Source organism: Phoxinus phoxinus (assembly GCF_949152265.1).
Source record: "Phoxinus phoxinus genome assembly, chromosome: 13".
Lineage (NCBI taxonomy): Eukaryota > Metazoa > Chordata > Actinopteri > Cypriniformes > Leuciscidae > Phoxinus > Phoxinus phoxinus.
Genome location: NC_136888.1, coordinates 31,428,591 through 31,453,410, shown reverse-complemented (window position 1 = coordinate 31,453,410; position 24,820 = coordinate 31,428,591). Strand labels below are relative to the sequence as shown.

Here is a 24,820-nt window from a genome sequence, read left to right as displayed (position 1 = left end):
CATTCTACTAACTATAAGTAACTTTGCAACTGTATGTCAACTAGCAGTCATTAGAGTATTAGTAGACTGTCTGCTTAATATCTGCTAACTCTTTATTTTGATGATCCCCAATAGACATTCAACTGACTATAAGTAAATTTGCAAGAACATGTCAACTTATTCTACAAACCCTATCCTAACAGTCTACTAATACTCTAATGAGAGTTAGTTGACATGTAGTTGCAAAGTTGTTACCTCAGTTCTACTTCAGTTAGTAGAATTTCTGAAATGGACTATCGAAATAAAGTGTAACCTTTACATTTTAAAGACATGTACAAATCATTTCTATTTCAAATAAATGCGGTTCTTCAAACTTTCTCTTTTAAACTTTCAAATAGACTCTGTATCACAGTTTCTGCACTACGTAAAGCAGCAAAAAAAAAAATATATATAAATGCAGCCTTGGTGAACATATGAATCTTCTTTCAAAAATGATAAAAACTTACTGATCCCAATCTTTTTCCGTCTTTGTACAGGGTACAGAGAGAGGGAATTAAGTTATAGGGAGTTAGAGACCTAAAATGGAGGTTAAAAGGAGGCTGCCTAATTCTCTACAGTGTTCGCAAGCTAAACAAACGGAAGCACTTTTAACAACGAAGAACTAGAAGTTCTTCCACTTTGAACAGCGGTTCTAAAAAGACTGCTAAGAAGACAAACAGAAAAGCTGGAATTACATCAAGGATACCGCCTCTCTGGGAACTTTGACTGATGCCATACCTCATGCTTTCCATGTTGTGTCCCTATTTGTACATTGTACTGGCTCACTATATATGGACTATTACATTGCTTTATTGCCATTGTTGAAGAATATTAAACCATACCTGAAGTGCACTACCTGATATGAGAGATTTCTGTGTATTGAGTGTGTTTCTCATGGTTTTAGAGAAAGTTCCCTCTTGTGACCAGGAGAGGCAGACGGCCCAGGATGAGGCTCGGCAGAATCCGCGGGAAGCCATCTTCATCCCTGACTGCGGCCTGCAGGGACTCTACAAGCCGGTCCAGTGCCACCAGTCCACTGGTTACTGCTGGTGTGTGCTGGTGGACACTGGGAGACCCATACCTGGAACTTCAGCAAGGTAAGACAGAAACAAACTGTCTTATGACAAATTTTGTAATTGTGTCATTAGCGCTGCCTAAGACATTAATATCAAGATATAAAATCAAGACATTATCATCTGTGCCGTAACCTCATTATTTATACGACATGTTTCTGGATGAGCTTGCATGCTCTAAACATCTCAAAATGCGAAAGAATGGCGATCGTCCAATGCGACTGATTAGTTTAGTTGTGGAATGTTATGACAATCGATTTTCTCTCCAAACCACAGTCTTTATTTTTCCATGAGCAAAGCTGTCTGTGCTGAATTTTGTTTAGAACGAACTCAAATTGAAAGCGTGACACGTCATGATGTGTTTCTACCCATTATGAGCTGTGATTTATTTTCCACTTTTGGAGATGTGTGAATTGCTCTCTTTTTTTGCCCTGGAAACATTGAGATGGCTTAGCCAACTGGTTCTTTCTGAACGAAATTCGTAATTTGAATTCAGGCACGGAGCCCATGCTGAACCATGCTGAGATGGCGTGATCCTTTGGATAGATGTTCTGGATATTTCCGTTAAATCCTAGATTTCTTGTTGTTCTTGTGGGAGGCTGCAGTGTCATGCATTCTTATGTCTGTCTTAGTAAAATCCAGTGAACCAAATTGGATCAAACAATGAAATCATATACTCAGGGTTTGTCATTTCTTCATGTGTTTGGATAGCTGTGTTAACTGAGACAGGACTTGTATGGCTGCATTTTTTTTGTCCTATCTCTGAAGGCTTGTTACATTGAGTGAAGGCCAAACTCTACATTCTCTACAAACAAGAAAATGCGTGATGTTTGTCCATGATGATTTGCTTGCCAAGTCCATATTTCTGTGGTTGTCAAAGTTTTCCGAGATGTTGTAGGCACATAACTAAGCGTTTGCTAGGAAGTTCTGGGTGGTTGCCTACTGTCCCAAGTCAAAAGACTCCATAAAAGCCATGATATATTCACTGCGAAGTTCTTTTTCACTCTACACTTAGGGGTAAGTTCAAAATACCTTTGCAGCATTACTGAGAACTGTAATTCAGCTCTCCAGTCAAGTCATGTCGTGTTTATTTATATAACACTTTATACAATTGATTGTTTTAAAAGCAAGCAGCTTTACGGTAGTAAACATGAAAAATGTCAATGTCGCTTTCAATTAGAATTACAACTTCAAGTTCTACTATAAAGCAGCTCTGCGGTGTGTTCATGTTTTCACTCTCAGATGTCTGACTTCGACAGACTGAGCTGAAGAAATGTGGCTCCACATAAGGATTGTGGGGGTTTGTACAGATACTGATAATAGAGGAGAAGATGTATAAACATTGTAAAAGTGCCTTATGTTTGTGTTCTCCATCAGGTATAAGAAACCAGAATGTGACAGTGCGGCTCGTTCTCGAGACTCGGAGATGGAAGATCCTTTTAGAGACAGAGATCTGACAGGTGAGCAGAACAGTTGTCATGAGGTGCATCACAAATTCTCCCAGTTTTCATACTTGTACACTGTTCAATGTTGTTTTGTAGTATAAATATTGCCAGGTTCAGACTACACAATATTTTTGTCAGATTGTGTGATTTTGACTCCTTATTTCTTGTCATGTCTTGGACAAGAAGAATGTCCGACTACATGTTACTTCCAGACCAATCATCATTTGTCGTTGTCCGGAAACAAAGGGCATAAACAAACAATGGTTGTACTATCTTAATGCTAATTCCAGAACTCTCTATACGCCTCTGCTATCGTTCACCAGCATTTATCTTTTTTAGTCGTAGTCCATCGAGGAAACATCATAAAGGTTGCTCTAGCTCCACGAACCTTTCCTCCATTGCTCTCTTTCTCTCTTTCGTTTCGCCATGTTTGAAAGCTGTGTATGGAAGAGCTTCTGTGCTCCTATTGGTCAACGTCATAGATGTGACGGAAAAAAAATTAGCATGCTAGTCTTTCTGTCAGGACGTTGCGAAGTCCTCTGCTATGACACTTTACAAAATAAAACGATATTTTTTAATAAAACGATACCCAAAGCCCATTGTCATTCACGAATCACCACAACACCCTAAGTCAAACGGATCTTGACAAAATGGGGCTGATATTGTATAGTCTGAACCTGGCATGAATGTCATACACTAGATGGTAGAGTACATAGTGTGTAGTATAAGTGCATCATGTATGGCTGCGTTTACACTTGGCATTAACATGCGACCTGTATCTGGATGTTGTCCACATACACATTGAAAAGACGAGTGTAAACGCGCGTCTGATCGGAATGCTATCCGATCAGCGTGTCCAGTTTCGGAGGTAGTCGAGGACGCATTGTGATCGGATCACAGTGTAATGTAAACGCAATCCAGCCATCGTGTCTGCATTCACAGGTGGACGTCATATAAATCCCACGCCAAATCCCCACGTGCTGTCAGAAAATAATGGCCAGATGCAGTTTAGACAATAAATAAAATTTATTTGAACCTTACAATAAACGTCAATATTTAAAACAGTTTATTTAGTCTTATGATAGCCTACTGTGTGTGTCCTTTTTCATTTTAATTGTGCAACATTATCTGAAGGAGGCGATTGCCTGTACATTCACAGCTGTGAGGCATGAGATCTTAATGAAGAGCGTGCGCTGCTTTGCCAGAGGAATAATAGGAATAAACTTTTACATTTTTGTAATGTTAAATGTTTTTATTGTTTCAGCATGTTTATTAATCTCCCATTTCTGTTAATATAGGCTAGTCATTGCATGATATAACCTTAAACCCCGACGATCGATGATACTTAACCATGGTTATTTTTGTATGATCAACTCTATTCCTTCATTCAAAAAACGTAATTTGATTTAAGGATGGAGATTGCACAGGTAAGTAAAGTGAGTGAGTGAAAGCAATTGGGACATTGCTTATTTTGTATAATCTTTACTCTTATTGGTGTCGTGCTACAGACCTAATTTAAATATTAAGCAGAAACAGAAATCCGATCGGTTATCCAGATACAGATGCTACTTAATATGAACAAATGTAAACGCACGGTGTCCTGATTGGCTAATGATCCGATCTGCTTGATCGGATCATGGTGATCACATGTTAATGCCAAGTGTAAACGCAGCCTATATTATGTCATTTAGGACACAACTATGCACTATAGGGGGTCGCACACTGGACGAGAAGCCGCTTCACTTCATACATTCAAACACATTGTTTTCTGTGAGTGTATGCACACATGCGCAGCATCCACTGTGTATTGTGCATTTTTTCAGTGAAACATTTAATTTTATATGCTTCATATAGAGAGCTATAATGATATTGATCACACATTCTCTGTACGTTTGCCCTGTTTTTCCAAATACCAAACTTTACCAAAAATTATTTGGTGTTACTCTGTTCTTGAAGTGAACTGAATTGCTGTTGGGATTCACTGTTTGTGTGCATCGGTGTGCGATACTGGTGAGTTTTCCATGACACGTCCGGTGTGTGACCGGCTTAACTGGCTTTCATTACTACATTACATGTCACTCCTTCTGTATACAGTGTACCAGTCATTTGTTAGCTTTATTAGCTATTAGCTTTGAGGTAATTAATAAGCTATAATATAGTGTACTCCGCAAAGTCTATTTTCTCTTCTGGGACAATGAATCAAAATGATAGATTATTTATAGATTATTTTCCCAATCAGATACTCTTTAGAATGAGAATATCATTCCCTGCAAGTAACAGCTAATGGCTATGATCTAGCTAAAGCCTATTGCTTATTTTGTTTTATGTGCAACAATGAGTAATATTGCTATGGAAGCTTGTTTCCGCCACAGAATAAAACATTGTAAAAGATAATGATGACTTTTTTTTCACAATTGCAAGTTTATATCTCGCAATTATTACTTTTTTTCTCAGAATTGTAAGATACAAAGTCGCAATTTCATGTTATAAAGTCAGAATTGAGAGATTTAAACCTGCAATTCTGACTTTTTTTCTTGTAATTGTAAGTTTATATAATGCTATTCTGACTTCTTTTCTCAGAATTATTAGATAAACTCTCAATTTTGAGTTATGACCAATTCTAAGACTTTATTACAAGCAATTGCGAGTTTATATCAGGCAATTCGGACTTTATAACTCCCAATTACAAGTTTATATCACACAATTGTGAGATATAAAGTCGCAATTACCTTTTATTATTTTTGTATTCAGTGGCGGAAAGAAGCTTCGATTTATTGCTTATATGTTTGTTTCAATTATTTGATTGTATATTTTCATTGTCCTTGACTATCCTTACAATAAATAAGAGTATGGGTTTCTTTTTGTTCTTGCTAATAATGTTTGACAAATGGTTGCAAGAACGTGCAGTACCACATGTTAGCATTTAAATGTGGTTTTCCCTTGAAATATTAGGCTTTCGCTCGTTCCAGTTCTTTCCCTTTCATTTAGAATTTCATTGTAACTCCTTTTTAATCCTCCATCTGGTAAGTTTACAGAGTAAAACATGGCTCCTGACTGGGTAACAGATGTGTGGAGTAGTTTATGACGGCGTGGACCACTGGGGAGGACAGCAGCGGGGGGCCGAGAGGTGCTGTCAGTGCCCGGGGGGACTTCAGTCAAATTATTTTTATGTACTCTACTTGAGTGCAACCTGGCACCAGAGCAAAGAGTTTTGGTTTCATCCTTTCAACACAGGACTGGGGGGACTTTTGGATAGATGTACTCTAACTATTTCCACAGGCCAAATTCCACTACAAGACCTACCTGTAGCATCATCACACTAGTGCAAACAAACAAACAAACTCATGGCTGATCTACATCAGGGCTTCCCACAAGCTGGCGTTATGAAGTACATCTGCCGAGTATAATATGGGAAGTTTGACAAGATGAGTCTGATTCCAAATGTTCTAATTTAACACTTGGGCTGAGAAGCACTGAGCCGGCACGTCATCACACTTGTCCAAACCTTGCAGATACTAATTGGAGTCACCTGGTAAGCCACAGGGCCCCACCTCCCAAACTGTCCTGAACCAGACAAATAAGAGCGAGGATGGCACGAGAAAACCAAAGTGAAAATGTAAACTGAGATTATTACATTCTTCTGTTTTAAGTCACCCTTTAAGAGACACAATTAAGGCCGAAACATTGACTCAAGTGGTGCACGCCATTGCAGCCGAGCATCTGGGACAGTTAAAAAAAAGCGCTACCCAAGGTGTTCAGCAATGTGTCGTAAAAGTTAACTGGGCTGCGGTGGTCTGCGAAAGTGCCCTTGTCGATCTAGCTTATTTGCTACTTTACATTTCACACATGCTCTCAAGCATTTGCAAATGCTAACATCTTTTGTTTGGCATGTTTTATCTTTGAATTGCTATAAGATGTTAAGCCTGCGATCAGCTTTGGCATTTATGTTAGAAAAACTGTATCGCATGATGTTGTATATTTCATTGGGACAGCTTAATACTTTCCTCACTTACTGTGAGCGCAATTGAAAAGAACATTGAAAATGACATTTTAATGTTAAAAATACGTTTGTGTTCTGCTGTGAGACTAAATGAGAATGCTTGTGGTTGTGTGGGTCTCCCTTTAAATGTTACAGGGTGTCCAGAGGGAAAGAAAGTGGAATTCATAACCAGCCTGTTGGATGCCCTTACTACTGACATGGTGCAAGCTATCAACTCACCAGCCCCCTCTGGTGGCGGGAGGTAAGAACTTAATAAAGTAATGCGTTATTCACAAATGCAACAGCATTTTAGTTCAAATAAATAAAAAGAATACAGAATACATTTGTATCGATTTGAGAATAAAACTGAATTGTTATTAGAATAAAGTAATTTATTAAAGTAAATAATTTTGCCTCAATAAACTCATAATTAATAGTTAGTAAGGTAGTTGTTAAGTTTAGGTATTGGGTAGGATTAATGGATGTAGAATATGGTCATGCTGAATAATGCATTAATATGTGCTTTATAAGTTCTAATAGGCAGCCAACATCCTAGTAATATGCATGCTTCTAAGCAACTAGATAATAGTGAGAATTGGTCCCTAAACTAAAGTGTTACCCTGAGTATACACAGTATATTTAGTAGTAGTTCTTACTTGTGAAAAACGTCCCACCACCATGGTGGAGTTGGCCTGAAAAATTTCCCACAACTTTCTACGTCTCTCTGATATTCTAGTGCCAAGTGGCCAAGGATAATATGAGTTCAGAATGTAAATAAATCAATTTTATCGTGTTTTAATTGCAATTATTTAAAAGAGGTATCATTAATGTCCACATATGACAAACAGTTCTGGATACGTTTTGTCGATTTTAGAGTTTTGTATATCGAATACAATTCAAATAGTAAAATTGAATCTGCCGAAGGGTGATGCCGTCTGTATCATTTCATTAGCTTCTAGTGAAAAAGTTCAATTGTTGACTTTTATAATAGCCAGACTTGTGTAAATGTGACTATATGTGAAGTAATATTCAGTACACTGGGATTGTTTGTGCTCCAGGTTTGTTGAGCCTGACCCAAGCCACACACTGGAGGAACGGGTGGTTCATTGGTACTTTGCCCAGCTGGATAATAATGGCAGTCACGATATCAACAAGAAGGAGATGAAGCCCTTCAAGCGCTACGTGAAGAAGAAAGCCAAACCCAAACGATGCGCCCGCAAGTTCGCCGACTACTGCGACCTTAACAAGGACAAGACCATCTCCCTTCAGGAACTCAAAGGATGCCTAGGAGTCAATAAAGAGGGTGTGCAGCTTTTCTGAACGCATTTATGATATCAAAACGGATGATAAAGTGCTTTGGTGGAACCACATTTGGCGAGGTTATTACGGAAGTTACTTCATTTCCCCTGGTACTTCCTGTTTCATTGAATACACAATGAAAGTTGGTGTTCCTATCAACTTCCTACCAATTTGATACTGTATGTTGGAGTTAGTCGTTTCTGGTAATAGTATTTACATTGCAAGGAAGGATAAATGTTTGACCGAAATGATTTGTCAATAAATCCGGACCTTAACAATTGAATGTAGATATTTCCAAGGTTGTTTAATAGGTTTCTGTATTTAAGCTCCTGTAGAGGAAAAATTATTCAGCTAACAGTAGTTAGTCAATCATTAACCCGCACGTTTTGTTGGAAATGACCTACTCTTTTGAAATGAACCTTGTTTCCAATTATCTAAACCAGTCCAGTAAACAGATGTTATTGAAGTGTATCTATTATTAATACTATTATCATATTATTACAGAATACAAATGCACTTTTCACAAATGTGACTGTCCAAAACATTAGCGTTGTGTCTCTCTGTATTACGTGCTAAACGACTGATGCAAATTATTAATGCAAAATTTGTTCCCATAAGTTCCCATAAGATTAGAGAAAGTAATGAAGTTTCCCATAGGCTCTTGAAAACAGTTAATTGTGAAGTTGCTACTCATACTTACAATTTCATATTTCGCAGTGTGAATTTATATATTTCGAACTGTAACTTAATTTGTTGCAATTGCTTCTTTGTCAAACAACATGACTTTATCTCACAATGGGACTTTATATCTTGCAATGTAATATTATATCCTGCAAATTGAGACTTAAAGGGATAGTTCACTCCAAAATGAAAATGATTCTGTCATATACTCACCCTCATGTGTAAGTGACTAAATGAGTAATTTTCATATTTGGGTGAACTAACCCTTTAATTTCTTATAATTTTGATATTATGTCAATGACTTTTTAACTCCAATTGTGCCTTTAAGTCTCACATATGAGTTTATAGCTCACAATGCTGCTTTATTTTTATTTATTTTACTTTTTATCACAATTTGAGTTCATACTAAAACCCCAAAAAGAACATGGGGAGTAAACCAGGCTCAGAAAAGACAACCGAAAAAAACATTCTTTATAACTCTACTTTAGTGACTGTATAACATGAGTCAAATACTGGCACAGAGACATCTTTGTAAGATTCAGTAGTTACTGACTACTGGAAAAATGGTGGGAATATCGATAGTAGAAACACTTGTCTGGGAAAACATGTTACTCAGATCTTTTTCTTCTTATTAACTTACATCTGTCTGTCTTGTATGTTCTGTTTGCAGGTAGCACTACAGGCAGCAGCAGTCAGGGGACAAGGCAAGGGACAAATTTGTTCAGTAAGGCCTGACTAATTGCTTTCGCACTAACATTTGCCTCAGCAGCTGCAGAGATTTATAATATATTAACAATATGAATAGATAGTATGTAGTGAACAACATAAACCTTGGCTTTTTACGATGGAGACGGCATGAATGATGCATCTTTATGGCCACCCACATTGTGTGTGCATGTATTTGTGAGCTGGATTACTTTATTCAAAGTTGTTCATGGTAGTCATGGTGCTGTATGTAATTGAGTCAGAAGTGAACTATTCTCAGATAATAATCAGGGTCTAAAAAATTGTAGATAAAAAGAAAGTGACATCATTACTTTGAGTAATTTGGTGGAAAAATTCCCATTCAACTCCTGGAGACTGTTGAGCTGTCATCTCAGTGAGGAAAATATTCATCTTTGCTCGTATAGACACTTTGTTTTTTTAAGCCAAACTTTTAGATGACAAGAGAAATGTAGAAATTACAGTAAGTACACTATTGTATAACACTATTGTTGTGAATTCATAGCTGTTTAATGTTTGTGTTGTTGGTTGTTGTTATGGAAAGAGCATATTCCACAATAGCAATGTTTCCATCCACCTACTATTATGCACATTTTGGGATATCACATAAAAAAAACATCTGGACGGAAATGGCAAGATGCTCATAAATTAAAAAAATGTGCATAAAAAACGTATACGCTCATTTGTTTCGGATAAAAAATTTATCCGATGAGAAAACATGCACATAAACTATGATGGAAACACATTTACGGAATAAATCGATGCGGATCAAAACAATCACGTGACTGCGCGACGGGACGGCAGAACTGGACTAACCAGCACAGCATCTGAAATGGGGTTTGGGCTGTTCTGAAAAGTCTGTTGTCAAAGTGGTTAATTACCTTCCAGAACTGTATTACCCGACTGCGTTCCCGAACAGCAGGTGACTGCCTCGAAACGCAAGATAACACATTTAGTGCGCTTCGTAAAGTAATTTATTAAATGCAAAAATGATTATAATAGAGTGGCTTCTCCTACTTTTTCCAGTGTCAAATTCGAATGCTTGGAATGAGTTAATTAACCAGCTAACAAATTAAATAAGATGTGCACAATAATGTAGTGAGGTCATGTACCGGCTAAATTATGGCGAACAGCCCTTGGGTTGGAACTTGGAAGCAACTACTTAACCTCAGATAACTAGGCCGGATGGCGCGGTATCCCACAGCCCACCTGATCCTCCACCGATCGAGTTAATATAATGCTACATCCCATCATTAACTGCACCAGAAGTTCTGCTACTCCATCACTGGCCGAGAGACTTGCTACTTATGTTACTTATTACAAGAAGACATCCCGTCTAATAGCTTTTGTTGGACAAAAGTTGCAGGTTTGGAGTTACTCTTTTCTCTTCAAACACATCATTTGTTCTGCTTCATAGATAAGCAATGACAAGTGCATTAACAGGTCTGTAAAATGTTTCCAACTTCATAAATCTAGTAGGAGAATACGATCTCCAAAATAACCACCAGGAGTCATGACACTGTTTTTTTTTTTACTCTATTCCGTTTTACATCGAGAGAGAAAGAAAAAAAAAATATATATATATATACAGTATATATATATAGTGCTGTCATGAATATGGCTGTATATTACCAGGTTATGAGAAGGAAAGTGTGGTTTTGATATTAATCCTGATGTGCTCCTCCATATCGGCCTCCTCTGGTTTGCGGTTCTCTAAAGTGGAACTTAAGGGGAGAAATTATTTATCTAAATGCTATAATTCAGTGTGTCCAGACCCACCTGTCTCTCTTCGCTAAATTACAGCGTGAGGTTTAATTCATTGGGCTCCTGTGTGTAGACGCTCAGAAGTCATGCGCAGCTTTATAACCGGTTTGAATAAGACTTTGTGGCACCATTTACTTCACATTTGATTAGTGGTAGTCTTCAGTGATATTTTCCTTAGAGCCAGAGAAAAACACACTTATTTGGGAGCATGACTGTTTATTTGAAATGATGGCAACTGTAATAGCTCTGAGACCGAGACTGTCTCACTTGTGTTTTTTTATTTTTTTACCGTTTCGGAGGTAGAGACACAGAGCAGAAAGACGTTCTGTCTCATAGCACGATGACAAGTCGCTCTCTCGCTCCTTTGCGCTCACTGTCTGACTTTTGCCAGCCATAATGTTTTGCTTGTAGTTAGGTGTTTAGCGTTTGATGACAGGCTCGCTAGCCCACTAGCACCGTTTCTCGCTAGCTCGCTCTCCGACCAGTGGGATTCCCTTGTTATTAGTCGCATAGCTGCTGTTTACCCTGGCTTGTGGGTTCTGGTAGCCTAGCAGAGACCCACCAAGGACCCAGCGAGGGCTGAGCTCATGTGTTTACCCTGGCGCTGCCCACTTCAACCTAAAAACAGTGGCCGGGAACGGGCAGAAACTCAGGCCCAGTGGACCGTGACTAGCACTGCCAAGATAAACAGCTGCTTGGTTTGGAGAGCTGAGGGGGCTTCTCCTGCCCACAGCCAAAGAGTTTGCTTTTCGACACCCCTCCTCTCGTGTACACACTCGAGGGTTGATGAATTGGGCCAAGCTTCTCCTAAAAGACAGTTTTATGTCTTGTCGCTTAAGTGTACTGGAAGTAAAATTGATGAGTCTGATGTAGTCGGGATTTGGGACCGTGCACCGCCAAAATATCTACAACGTGATGAGAGCCAATGGACATTTCCTTCATCTGGCTGTGGCGGTTTGACAGTGAATGTATGACAAATAGTAACATTTATTTAGTTACAATATTAGTTGCTGCAATCCAGACACCAGAATTATCTCTTTAAAATGCTGATGATGCTTCTTACTTCACTGTGCACCGGGATATATGGTTATAACCTGGGCCATTCGCAGGGTTTTATAAATACAGAGGTGAAAAAATTTAGGTTTTCTTAACCCTCTGGTGCTCCTCAAGTGGTGGTCAAAGATAAAATAAAAATCAATGTAATGAATGTACTATATTTATTTTGAAAATGTTTTTTATTGGGAAAAAAAGAGGGATTTTTTTGGGACTAAATTATATTTATGTAGTTTATTACCATTTATTACCTGTTGACCACTTTTTGAGCATGAAATTTCAAAATTCAACTGTTATAAATCTTAAGTTTGGACTCTTTTTAAAGAAGAGACTTGGTTGATTATTGCAGAAGTAAAAAAAAAAAAGTTCACTTAAAAAAAAAACATTATAGCGGTTTGTTTATTATGAAAAATGCACAAAAATGTTTTCAGTTTTTATATGAGAAATATATTTTCCAAAGCCATAAATCTAAACAAGTCAGGTTGCAATTTTAAGGTTGATATGTCAAAATATGAGCTTTTAGTACGTTTTTTTTTTTTGGGCGCAGTACTAAACGTTACCACTGTGTGAAAATAGTTTCCCATTCATTTCCAATGCGGTACAAGCGTGACACGCATTTTCAGGGCCATTTAACTTTTTTGAATCAAGTGTGTGTGTGTGTGTGTGTGTGTGTGTGTGTGTGTGTGTGTGTGTGTGTGTGTGTGTTCACATAGCAGTGCCAAAACCTTTACCAAGTTTTATTCAGATGAAGTAAAAAAATCAATAAAAACTATAATATCAAAATTTTCGGTCGAAACCGAAGAGCGCCACAAATTAATTTACTGAAGGCTAGCAGAAAACCTATAGCTTATTAAATTCACTGACAATATGTGCTCATTCATTATTAATCGTATGTCTAATACGTTGAAAATGGCTCCTTGAATGTGTGTTGTGTTGTCACCTTGAATTACATTACACAAATCACATTACAATTAACACATACACATTAATCGCAATCAAGTAGGACTGTATATTTTCAGTTCAAAATGAGTTAGTTAATTAATGAAACCGTTCACTAGTTTAAATCCCTGATTAATTCTGTCCGTGTTTTAACATGTCTGTCATAAAACAGCTGTCAAATATTAAATATTTAGTTTAGCTACTTACATGTTATCCCATACTGTCAACTGAAGCTTCGCTCTGGCTCGTGTTCAGCAGCCCACCTACACTTATTTGATTAGTAATCTTAAACATTGACATTTATGAGCACTATCAGCTTAGAACTATGACAGATTTATTCAAATGTGCATTAAATATTGAAGAAAAAGTTAAGTAAAACTATAATAAATATGTAAAATGATGCCTATTGGGATTTATTGGATGGGAGGCGGGATGTGTTGTTGAATATTCACTATCAAACCATATATCATACAGGCATTCTTTTCTTTGTATGTAAGAAACTCAGAACCAAATGCACTAATTATTAGTCTCTTATGCGCGGCTTAGCTTTTATGTTTTTGTTGGAAATTAAGAGGGCTTTAAAACAGGGGTGGGCCATCCTTCCAGGCTAATTGTTTAAGGAGAAATATCACTATATGGGACTCACCTGCTCTGCACATTTCTTCAGATTCTACCAGTGCATTGTAACACTTATTTTGGTACTTCCTCTCATTAATGCAGTTTATAGTGTTTTAGCGGCATATTTGAGAAAGCATGCATGCCTCTTAACTGTTTTTGAGCTTTAAGTGCTAAAAATGGCCAGTTGCTCTCGGATGGACTAAAAGTAGATGTCAGACTGAAGAAGTTTTGGTGAGCTGGAAAACACGTCAGTGTGTTTGCTTTACTTTTGACAGCAGACGTGAGACTCAACTCGCTCCCAACTCTTATTTCTTGCGTTAGAAAGAGACTTTGTTTGTACGTGCCATTAGCCTTGTGAAAAAAGACGCTTTTTAAGCAATCTGGCTGGGAGAATGCTGCAGACACACTGATTTGTTGCATCTTAGTCATTTGCGATAATTATGGATGACATCATGGTGATGTTTTCTATGGAGTATGCAAAAAAAGGAAGCAGACTTGCTCACTTGGGAAATTTGGCGCTGTCTGGGAGTGAATCGCCCTCGCTTTTTTTTCTTTTAAAAAAAGGTCATTTTCTGTAGCCTTTTGTATACAAGCACAAGTCAAACTTGAGTTTATTGTATGTTCAGATTATATAGCATTTGCTTTCAATTTCCTGATTTTGCAGTGCCCAATATTTTTAGAGATCCAGAAATGCAGGTTGCAGATCTGAGAGTATGTAAAAATATATATATACACACATATACATATATATTTCAGTATTTGATTTTAAGCAAATTTTTTGTTGACTAATTCTAAACACTATTGGTATTGCATTGGGTTTCCACTTAATGCCCAATATAAAGTCTGTAAAGTCCTTAACCCTATAGAACCTGAAGCTAAAATGGGTGTTTTTCACATATTTAGATTTTTTGACTGTAAACTTCTAAAACAATGTGCTATCTTCATGTGCAAGGTGTCATCTTTTTCAGAAAAAGATTAGCTTTCAACAAACTATTGACCATTATTGTGTGTGGTGAGTTTGTAAATAGAATTTAAATAGACAAAAATAAAAAAAACGAGAATACATTTTCAGATTTTTATTTAGAAAAAATCTGAAAAAAACGAACACGAAAGAAACGAAAGAAACGAAAGAAACGAACACTTTAAAGTTGAAATATGAAGTATAATACAACTATACAAGTCTTTTTTGTGACATTGGGTTGCACAGTTTTCATTTAGGACACTTTTTTTCAAACACTCACACATACAAATGCGCCCATTCATATTAGGCACGCACACATACACATGCATACAACACATGTAAAGATACGTGAAAAAGTAACGGCCATCCGCCTCCCAAGTTTAATTAAAAATCATCCCAAGCGCATGTTGTCTACTGTCAGGGCAATTTGAATGGTTTTGAAAGTGCAAACGGTTGAAGAGTTACGGTACAATGAATACAGCTTGCTGATCTGAGTCGGCGACGACACATTCGGTTCTAAAGGGTTAAGCAAGACAAGTCGATAACCACTATTGTGTATCAACACCTGATTTTGCAGAATACTAGTAGTACCCCTCTAAGTGTTGAACAGATCATGCACAATATGCATTTATGAATCCGCATCAGTGATACCTTAATGCACACCTTTTCTGCCACAAGGCAGTGTCCTCCCCTTCCAGGTCTCCAATGCACGGCCTATAATCAGAGATCAGCAGTCAGGTAAAGCAGCTCTCAGACACACTGGATCTGGTTTCCCCGGCCTTTATCAGATGAGGGGGACGGGGGTGAGCAGGGAGAGGCTTTGTGTCCTTAATGGCACAGTCATTTCATCACTTTACCGCTCTGAAAGAGTAGAGGCCAAAGTGGACCCTTTTTCTGGTGCCTGTTAATTACCGAAGGGAATTGGGCTTTTGAGAAGAATGAGCATGCAGACACTGAGAGCTAAAAGAATTCCCCACGCTAACAGACAAACAAGACATACTCTCAAATTCGCCTCCGCAACTATGTTTAATAGGTATGTTTGCTGAATACCTACAGTATAACATGTTTCTGTCAGTGTTGGGAAACTATCTTGAAATGTAGCTTGTAAAAATGCAAGCTAAGTATAATTTAAAACAGGTCAACCACAGTTAAATAAACTGCTCTTTTGAAAAAGTAGTTATCTATTCTACAAGCTAATCGCTAAAGACATTGAAGCTAAGAGGGTAATTATAGCAATCAGGGTAAAAACAATGAGTGAATCTATAGCTAAGCTTGTAAATTCTGCAGGGACTCGAAATAGTAAAAAAATTGTTTTTATTGATTAGTTTACATGTTCGAACCATTTAAATGGAATGAATCCAACTTTGCAACAGACTTTCCAGAGAAAGGACCACATGTGTGAAACCTCAGTTCAGTTCACTGTAAAGCTATGGCGCAAGACATTAAAAATCACAATTTTATCGTGACAGTTGTTGGACAAAGTAGGTTGTTACTGAAAAACTGCAGTATTTTGAAAGTAGCGTCAGGTCTGTCATGCTACTCCAAGACCCCCTGACATTAAAAATAAAGTCCTACAAGATGAAACATTTCTTGACTGCGCAAGTAAAAAGCATACGTCACACCATAATAGACCTTCTTTTCTTTACTTGCAGACATAAGCATTCAAGGACAAATGACATAAATCTGTAATTTCCTGCCAAATCCAACTCAAAATATCAATAATTGTTGTAGGTGTAACGTAGTGAATTGCGGTACACACAAAAAGGCAAACATCCTCCGCAGTACACCTTAAATTTAGCAGAGACACTTTAAGTCAGGTAATCCTCAAGGTTTGTGGTTTCAACTAAAGCTAAAAGTATGCTTTGGTTTTGCATACTGTATGCATGCAGCCCTTTTTTCTTTCTTTTTTTACTGTGCATACGTCTTGAATTGTTTTCCACTAATTAGGTGGGTGGCAACACTGGCATGTTTTACAGTTAAAAAGGAAATGTAAGGGATGGAAAAACACACTACTTTAGACCAACAACAATGCTTGCAATCACATGGTTCTCTATATGTCACAGCTGATTGGTTCCTGCTGTATCAGCAGCCAATGAGCTCTCGTGCTCAACCTTCATATCCTTGGTTAGCATTTGCTGTGGCCGTCCAGCGCTTTCAGAAACCCTCCACCTTCCCCTGTATAGATCTGCTATGGGTAATTCATGTTTTTCATGTGCGTTATGTTCCTACATGTTATTTGTATCAGTTCTTTTGTTTTGGGGTCGTTATATTTCTCCCAGATTTCTGCTAGTTCTAAATCGGATACAGATAAAGTAGCACAGTAAAAATTACATGTATATGTGAACATATAATCAAACATATATTATGGAGTGCTCTTGGAGTATGCATTTATTTGTCATTTTAACTGTTGGAAACGGAGCGTAAATGTGGACTTCAAAGATTTCTTATCCTGTTGCGCCCTCTATAGGCCATGACTAGTCGACGTCAAGCTTACTGCATAATGGCAGAGGATTAAAGTCAACTAGTCTGTGCAATCTCTAAATGTTAGCATGTCCTGCACATGCTCCGCAGCAGCAATAACAGCGGCAGCAGATCTATTCCACCAAAACCAAATATATAAACATTGTCATATCCATTACCTTGCCAATCACTCCGAGAGTTGTCATGACAGAACTGTAGTTTACCTGAGTACAATTTGATCAGTCATAAGTTCTGGAAAGGCAAAGCTCTTGGCTGTAGGCATACGCCACTGCAGGGGTATTCAATTAAAGTGCCAAGAGGTCCGGTCTCTATATTTCCTTCCCAGCGGAAGTGCATTTCCATCAAGGCAGCCCATAGTATACTTTGTAAAAGAAAAAATAATCCTAAACACTCAAAATAGTCATCAAAGATGAGAATAGGGCCCAGAAAGCCAAAACTGCTTTAAAGCGGTAAAATGGCGCAATTATGTCTTGCCGATTGAATAGCTCTGCGCTACTGTTAGCGTTCGTGTAAAAACTGAAGTATACTTTAGGCTTAAGTTTGTGCAAGTAATAAATTCAGCATAGGTGATAAAGCAGGTCTGTTCCTTTTGAGTGTCCACCTGCATTTCCCCACCCCCAAATGCCTGTTGACCTCACACATACACACACATCTGATGGACTCTCCAGGGCCCGGGACCCCCCCTCCGCCTGTCAGTCCCTTCCCCCATGGGGTAGGGGAGGGGGTTCTTCACTGGAACTCTTGTACTCCCTTCTACAGCGGCCATCTGCAAGCAATCTGTCTGTGTTACCCATCTCCCAAGTTCCTCTCTGATTGATAGCCCCAAAAGGAGTCCTATATGGTCCAAACTGTGGACACCAAATGTCCCTGTTCCCAATGACATTGTGATCCAATTACACATCAGTCCGTTATGGTTTACTGTATTGTACATGGCGTGAACTAAATAGTATTTCTGCCGCATGTTGGGTTACATTTTATACTGAGAAGCAGCAATTTGCATGAATCACCAATGATTTGTGGGCTAATGTCAAACGTCCCAGCCTCAAAGGCAAAGTGGATAAGTGAGAGAATTTAAGACAAGGAGGTAGCAGAGAAAGAATTACATCAGCCGCAGGGGAAGTGTCGGTTTCCCAAATGACTTTGCAAAGAGAACAAACATGGCCTCTTATCCTTCCAACAACATTACGATGCTCGCATAAGAACAACATCATTTGAGGGAAGCCAGTGCATCTTTGGAGCTGACATATCATCTTGAATGCATTTGGTGCATCTGGAGATGTTCTGCTCGCAGACAAAGCCCACACATCCGACCATGTTGTTTGCCAAATATCTCTCTTCCTATTTGTCATGTGTGCGTGTGTGTGTGAGATCGTAGACAAGATCTAGGGTGCATGTATGTGCGCATATGTGAACGTGTGCATGCATGAGTGCAGATAATCTCAAGAATGCTGCCGTCTTGTCACGCTATGGCTGTGTTTTGGCGCATCTGTAGGCCAGCAAGCGGAGCGCAAACACCTCGCCGCTCATGCACCTGTCTCACCACACTGTCTGTTTTCCAGTAGGTCGTCTGGTCTGAAGACAGAAAGTTCCCGAAGATGAGGCAGTAGCACGAAGCACAGTGGGAAGGCATCTGTTCACTGCTGGAAGAGTACAACGAAGGATTCTGAGAAATTATTAAGAGGTTCCTCAAGAAAAAAAAAAAAATGATGAAAATGATATCATGGAGCCAAAATATTTGCACTTTCTCCTCCCATTGTTAGGCGTTTTATAATGTCCTTCCTTTGTTTGTGTTGTAAACGTTTTATTAATATGACTTAAAGATTGACAAAAACGTATGTCAGAGAACACAGACTGTAAGTGTTGTACAATTATCTGCTAACGTCCACATTTTCCGCACATCCACACTCACTGCTAATCCAGACAGTATTATATAGTTGTTTTTGAATCATTGTCATGATGGCAATTCAAAAATAGAAAAAAGCAAGCATTCCATTTTGAAATAAGCTTGTGTTTAAATGTCTTCTGTTTTGTGTTGTTTTTTAAAATGTCCATTCAACCAATATGTTTGCTCCTTTGTTCACCTTGGCAACGGAACTAATGGAGCATTAGTGAAAAAAGAAATGGAGTGAAATCTTTTCTGTCAACAAACATTAGCTACGGTCTCTCAGTCTTGCACCTCAGGACACTAGTAATGTACACCCAACCATCGCCTGAGAATTAGCAGTAAGTTCTACATGGTTTGTTCAGAAGTCAGAGGTCAAAAACACTATCACGCAAAATTAGTTTTGTAAATGTCACGAAACACTTAGCTTAGCTTTGCTTTCTTCAGATGGATTATTCAGTAAGTATGGTGTGTCTCACACACTGAACGACTGGTGTTGCTTTTTCACAATGTTTTATCAAAACATTACATACAACATTAGATAGTACAGGGTTTTCCAATTGCTAGGCTATAGACTGATAAATGCACGCAACTGGCCTAGTTTAGGATCCATATTTATAATATCCTTTCATAATTTTTCCATATATCAGTTCTTGGCATACACTAATAGACAAAACCCTAGTAATACTTTTTTTTTTTTTTTTACATGTTCCATGGTATTCTTTGAAGTACTTAGGAGTGACATGTAAATACCATGGAAAATGTCAATGTAATCAATCAGTACCACTGTATTTTTATTTTTTACCATGGTATTTCCACAGGTTTTTTTTCACATTTTCTTCTCTGGCTAGAAGAGGATTTTCTAAATCAGGAGGTTCATGTAGGTCTTACTATAAATGGAGTGTGTTTGAAAGCTTTTTTTTTTTCTCAGCCAATGTAATCAGTTGTGTAGTTCTGTTGCAGCAACGAATACGAGAAAAGGGTAATTGATAAAAACATAAAAATAAATAGATGTATTTACATTGACTCAAAATTACATTCTGTCATCATTTACTGGGCTTTGGAAATGATTATTTCTTGTCCATTCCAAAAGCGATACTTTCAACGCCTTGCAAGAAACCAATAAAAATAGAGATATATAAATATATATTTACCCCTTATTTCTTTTTCGATAACTTTCTACTTTAGGAAAGATGTGTTTGTTTTGTTTGTGTGCATGCATGCGTGTGCATGTGTGTGTGTGTGTGTGTGCGTACGTGCGTGCGTGCGTGTGTGTGGTGTGTGCGTGTGTGCATGCGTGTGTGTGTGTGTGTGTTATACTTGCAAGCCATTACTGTGGCTTAAAAATTAAAATGGTCAAGTTGTAAATATTTACATATGGGCTTTTTTGGGCTTTTCTCCAATTCAATCTTAAAACATTGTTTAGCAAGCTCTGAAAGCAATGTCAACATCAATTAGATTATATCTTAGAGTAAATAATTGTAAGTAGACTGTTTTGCTCTCATTATGTCTGTTTTTTTGTTTTTGTTTTCGAAGTCTGTTCAACACAATGTAAAAATGACAGCCAGTGACAATACACATTTAAAAAAATATAACTGTGTCCAATTGTTTTTTTGTTTTGTTTTTATCTGACAATGTACATATTTTGTTATCGGAGTTTAAATCATATATTACCTAGTGAAAAAGACATGAACATTAGCATACTTTTAAAATGAAGGTCATTTAAATTATATTAACTTTATAACACAATACAGTCACTAATCAAGTACTTCACATGTGCTTTAGTATGTTCAAAATAAGAGTTGCACTTTATCTTACAGTACGTGTACATACATGTACTTACAGTGTACAATAAAGCACTGGTAATATAAAGTAACTACATGGGTTATGGTTAGGTTTGGAATAGGTTCATGGTTAGTACCTAGTTATTACTCCGTTATTGTTAAGTACTATAATAGGTACAGATGTACATGGGGAACAGGACTGTAAAATAAAATGCTACCAAAATGTGTGTACTTTTTAAAGCACGACAGCAGATTATTAAAACAATTTCAAATGTACTTTAAAGTAAAACTTTTATTTTGACATTATTATAAAGAGTACACTCTTGAAGAACACTTAAGTGGCTTTTTATGTCTTTAATATTATATTATATCTGCAAGTACAGTTTTGATATTCAAGTACACCACAAGTACACATTTAATGAGTACACTTATTTTTCACAAGGCTTTATCCTAAACTTTAAATTTGATTAAATTAACCTCTTCTTTACTTTTAAAATTATTTTAATAAGCAACTTTTTATATAAGAATTTAAATTTCTCTTTCATCAGTTCAGGATGTATTAACCAGAATATTCAATGTTAAGTGTGTTTTAAGCAGGCCTGCCGGTTTAATGGTTCACATTCAGTCATACTTCTGAATGTCAATGGTAGTCCTGGGACAACTGAGTTTTTGAATAGAGAAGTAAACACACCCTTGCTCACAGCTGCCGCCCATTTTCTCTTTTACGCCCACCTGAAACGCAGGTCTGTGCGTCCCGTGAAGTACTTCCAGACCTCAGCCGAGGCCTCATCACATTTTAAATGTTTCAAATCGCTTGAGCTGTAATCACGGCCAATCAAACGAGGCGGCCAATCTGGAGAGAGGCATAGATTACTGTTAATATCACAGATGGACAGAGGGTGCCTCAAAAATTTTTTTTTATTTAGAATGGGAATGGGCCTAAACCAGTCGCCCAACCACCAAATTGACCTAAACCATCGCCATTCGAAGGTCCACTGTAAAGAAAGGCCACATGTTCAGAATTGTTCGGAATGGCAATGAAAGCGAGAACTTCTATAAAAGAGGCAACTCCCTGTTCCCAGGTGCACAACTGATCAGATGTCTAGTGATGCATATCGAACAAGGACAGATCCAAAGAGGATGTGAGATCATTGTTGAAATGCAGTCGAGCATTGAGGTACCAAAGTTTGATCTTCCCTTGGAAGCAGAAGCACGGAGATAAGGATGGTGTCAGAGGCGGGGTCAAGGATTTGGGTGATAGCGGGGGTGGAGAAATGAAATAAGGGTTGTAACGCAGCTGGGACGCATGTGTCTAACACGGACACATGTGGCATTTGACTTTCAGTGTGAAGTTCAAAAGAAGTTTTCTAATGACGCAGCTGCTTAGGGATGTGTACATGAAAGAGTGTGTGTGCGGGTGCTTTGCGGAGGAGGATAATAGATTTCCATTGTTCTTAAGAAACCTATTGAATTACTTAGAAATGTCATGTTGAGTGGTTTCATGCTGTTAATTAACTTCAGTCATGCTTTATTCATTTAAATATCAATTAATCATTTATTATCATCAAGTTCACATAATGAAAGAAAAATAATAATGATGTACTGAAAGTATAGCCATTTAGAAGACAGGTTATGTAATACATGCTATGTCCTCCGTTTGTGAGAATCAAATCAGCAACCTTCAGATTACGAGCTCTGAGTTACACCACTTTATACTTTAATGTATTACATTTTTTGGTTGCAAAACATATACACTGAAAAAAAAATATATAAACAAATTGGCTGTAAATATAATTTCCTCTTAAATTATATCAAAATTAAAAAATTTAAAAGTTTTTATATGTTTCTATGGTGAAGGGACAAAACTTACTTGATTATAGAATAATTTATGCAAGATGTTAGGTTTAAAACAATACTAGCTTATAAGATCAGACAATTTTTAATTAAAATAAAGCATAACTTTAGACATCTACTGACTATAAGTAACGTTTCAACTACATGTCAACTAACTCTCATTAGAGTATTAGTAGACTGTCTGCTTAATATCTGCTAACTCTTTATTTTGATGCTCCTCAGACAATCTACTATATATATCTTTGCAAATACATGCCATCTTATTCTTTACTAACCCAAACCTAACAGTCTAATAATATTCTAATGAGAGTTAGTTGACATGTAGTTGTATTTATAGTTAGTAGAATGTTTAAAGTGGACAACCTTTTATAAAAAGGAAAATATATATATAGTATTAGGTGTATATTGAGTGTATATTATATGGGTTTGGACAAAATCCAGTATTTAAAACTCTCATATTGGCCACAAGCCATTGTATGTTGAATTTTTGTTGGCTGATTTTGCATATTTATTTGAATTAAATTAAACAATCCGTTCTTTGAAAGAGTGTTCTTTCTTTCATAATAAGCTAAAAGTCTGATATAAAAATAAAGGTAAAGACGTTTCAGCAGTCTAGTGTGAGCTCCAAAAACAGTATTTTACTGTATTTCAATGGACTAAAGAAAAATAGCCATATTTGATTAAAAGAAACTGACCGTTTAATACTTTTAATGCATTATTTTGTTGGAGTCAGTCCAAATATTGTGATACACTGGTGTGAAATAAGGATCTTACATAAGCAGTTCCACACATGCAGAACTCTGTAAGCCATTATAAAGCACATTAGAGCTCGTGGAGGGCAGTCATTTAGACAATAATGCACTTAATAGTTAAAGCAAAATACCTTGTGAAATTAGAAAGGGGCATGTTAGGTCTAGCAGTGTGAACCATTTGTGTGTAACACACTGCTGTCTGTCTGTCTGGAGCACCTGCCTAACAGGCCATGCTCTCCAGGGTCAGGGGTCACCTGCCAGCAGGCCTAACTGAGGTCAAAGGTCATATCCCAGACAGGCGTGATGTGTGATTGAGAACACAGCTGGACTAATCAGGGCAGGTGTCTGTCCTTTTTTACCCTTCATCTTGAGCTACGCATCCGAATGCAATACTAAAGGAGTATAGATAGATAGATAGATAGATAGATAGATAGATAGATAGATGGATGGATGGATGGATGGATGGATGGATGGATGGATGGATGGATGGATGGATGGATGGATGGATGGATGGATGGATGGACGGATGGACGGATGGACGGATGGACGGACGGACGGACGGACGGACGGACGGACGGACGGACGGACGGACGGAGATAGACTTCTGGTTCATCAGACTGGAAATGAAAGTTCAAGTTAAACATAACTTGAATAAACATAAGTATTAAACTTCTGCACTTAATTCGTCTTGCACCTTTTGTGCTACATACATGATACCTGATATAATGAAAACGTATAAACAAACTTTTTTTTTTCCTAGCGTACGATATAACAGGTGGAAAAGTCGGAGCCATAGCCTTGTGTGCAGGTGCAGCAGCAGCATCCATGACCTGAGTTCCAGTCCTGCGTTCCCATTAAAATATATATATATATATATTTTTTTTTAATGGGATATATATATATATATAACTGTATTCTGATTGTCTCAAATTTCCCCATTTACTGCAATGGATCAACAATTTTATCAGCATTGCCAGTTCGGAAAAAATGGAAAATGTTTTCTGCTTATGAATTTCTGTAGTTAAAACAAAAAAGGATTGGGTATTATATTGGGTTTTTGATCACATAATCCACTCTCATTGCAAATCATTAACTTTAGTCCAGCTTCATTCTAAATACAATGAGTACTGCTACAAATTCAAGATTACAGAATTTGTTTGTTTAGTTCTTATGTTGAAGATCATAAACAAGAAAAGCTCATTTATGAAATGTACGTTATGATTAAAATTGAATAACAGCAACTTTACTGTAGATCTGTGGCAGTATTTATAGAAGGGCAAGTCATTCTGTGTGAACGTAGGCCCCCTGTTGGGGGACAATTGAAAAAACATGCGTCCAATTTTACTTTTGGCCTCTGATGGGAGAATGAAAGTCAAACATTGAGTTAAAATATCCACTTTCTCAAAACTCCTTGAAATGAAATCAGTGAAGCAGTTCAATTATAATTTTATTTCAAGCAATCTAAGCACAATGAAACAGGAGAGCAGCCGAATGACGTGGTTTCTGCGCTAACA

General features: G+C 37.5%; 1 protein-coding gene across 14 annotated transcripts in view; it reads left to right on the top strand.

Moving 5' to 3' along the window:
- Nucleotides 1-20,511, top strand: part of smoc1 (SPARC related modular calcium binding 1) — a 56,287-nt gene extending 35,776 nt beyond the window's left edge. For 7 of the 14 annotated variants that reach the window (XM_079633740.1, XM_079633738.1, XM_079633748.1 and 4 more), the window contains 6 exons: nucleotides 923-1,115; nucleotides 2,469-2,551; nucleotides 6,672-6,777; nucleotides 7,574-7,818; nucleotides 9,166-9,199; nucleotides 18,594-20,499. In XM_079633740.1, coding sequence (XP_079489866.1) covers nucleotides 923-1,115; nucleotides 2,469-2,551; nucleotides 6,672-6,777; nucleotides 7,574-7,818; nucleotides 9,166-9,199; nucleotides 18,594-18,633 — 701 coding nt within the window. In that variant the 3' untranslated portion in view covers nucleotides 18,634-20,499. Of the gene's footprint in view, nucleotides 1-922; nucleotides 1,116-2,468; nucleotides 2,552-6,671; nucleotides 6,778-7,573; nucleotides 7,819-9,165; nucleotides 9,220-18,593 lie in introns of all 14 variants that reach the window. The other 7 variants (XM_079633736.1, XM_079633747.1, XM_079633741.1 and 4 more) reach the window with 3 other exon arrangements.
- Nucleotides 20,512-24,820: the final 4,309 nt, after the last annotated feature.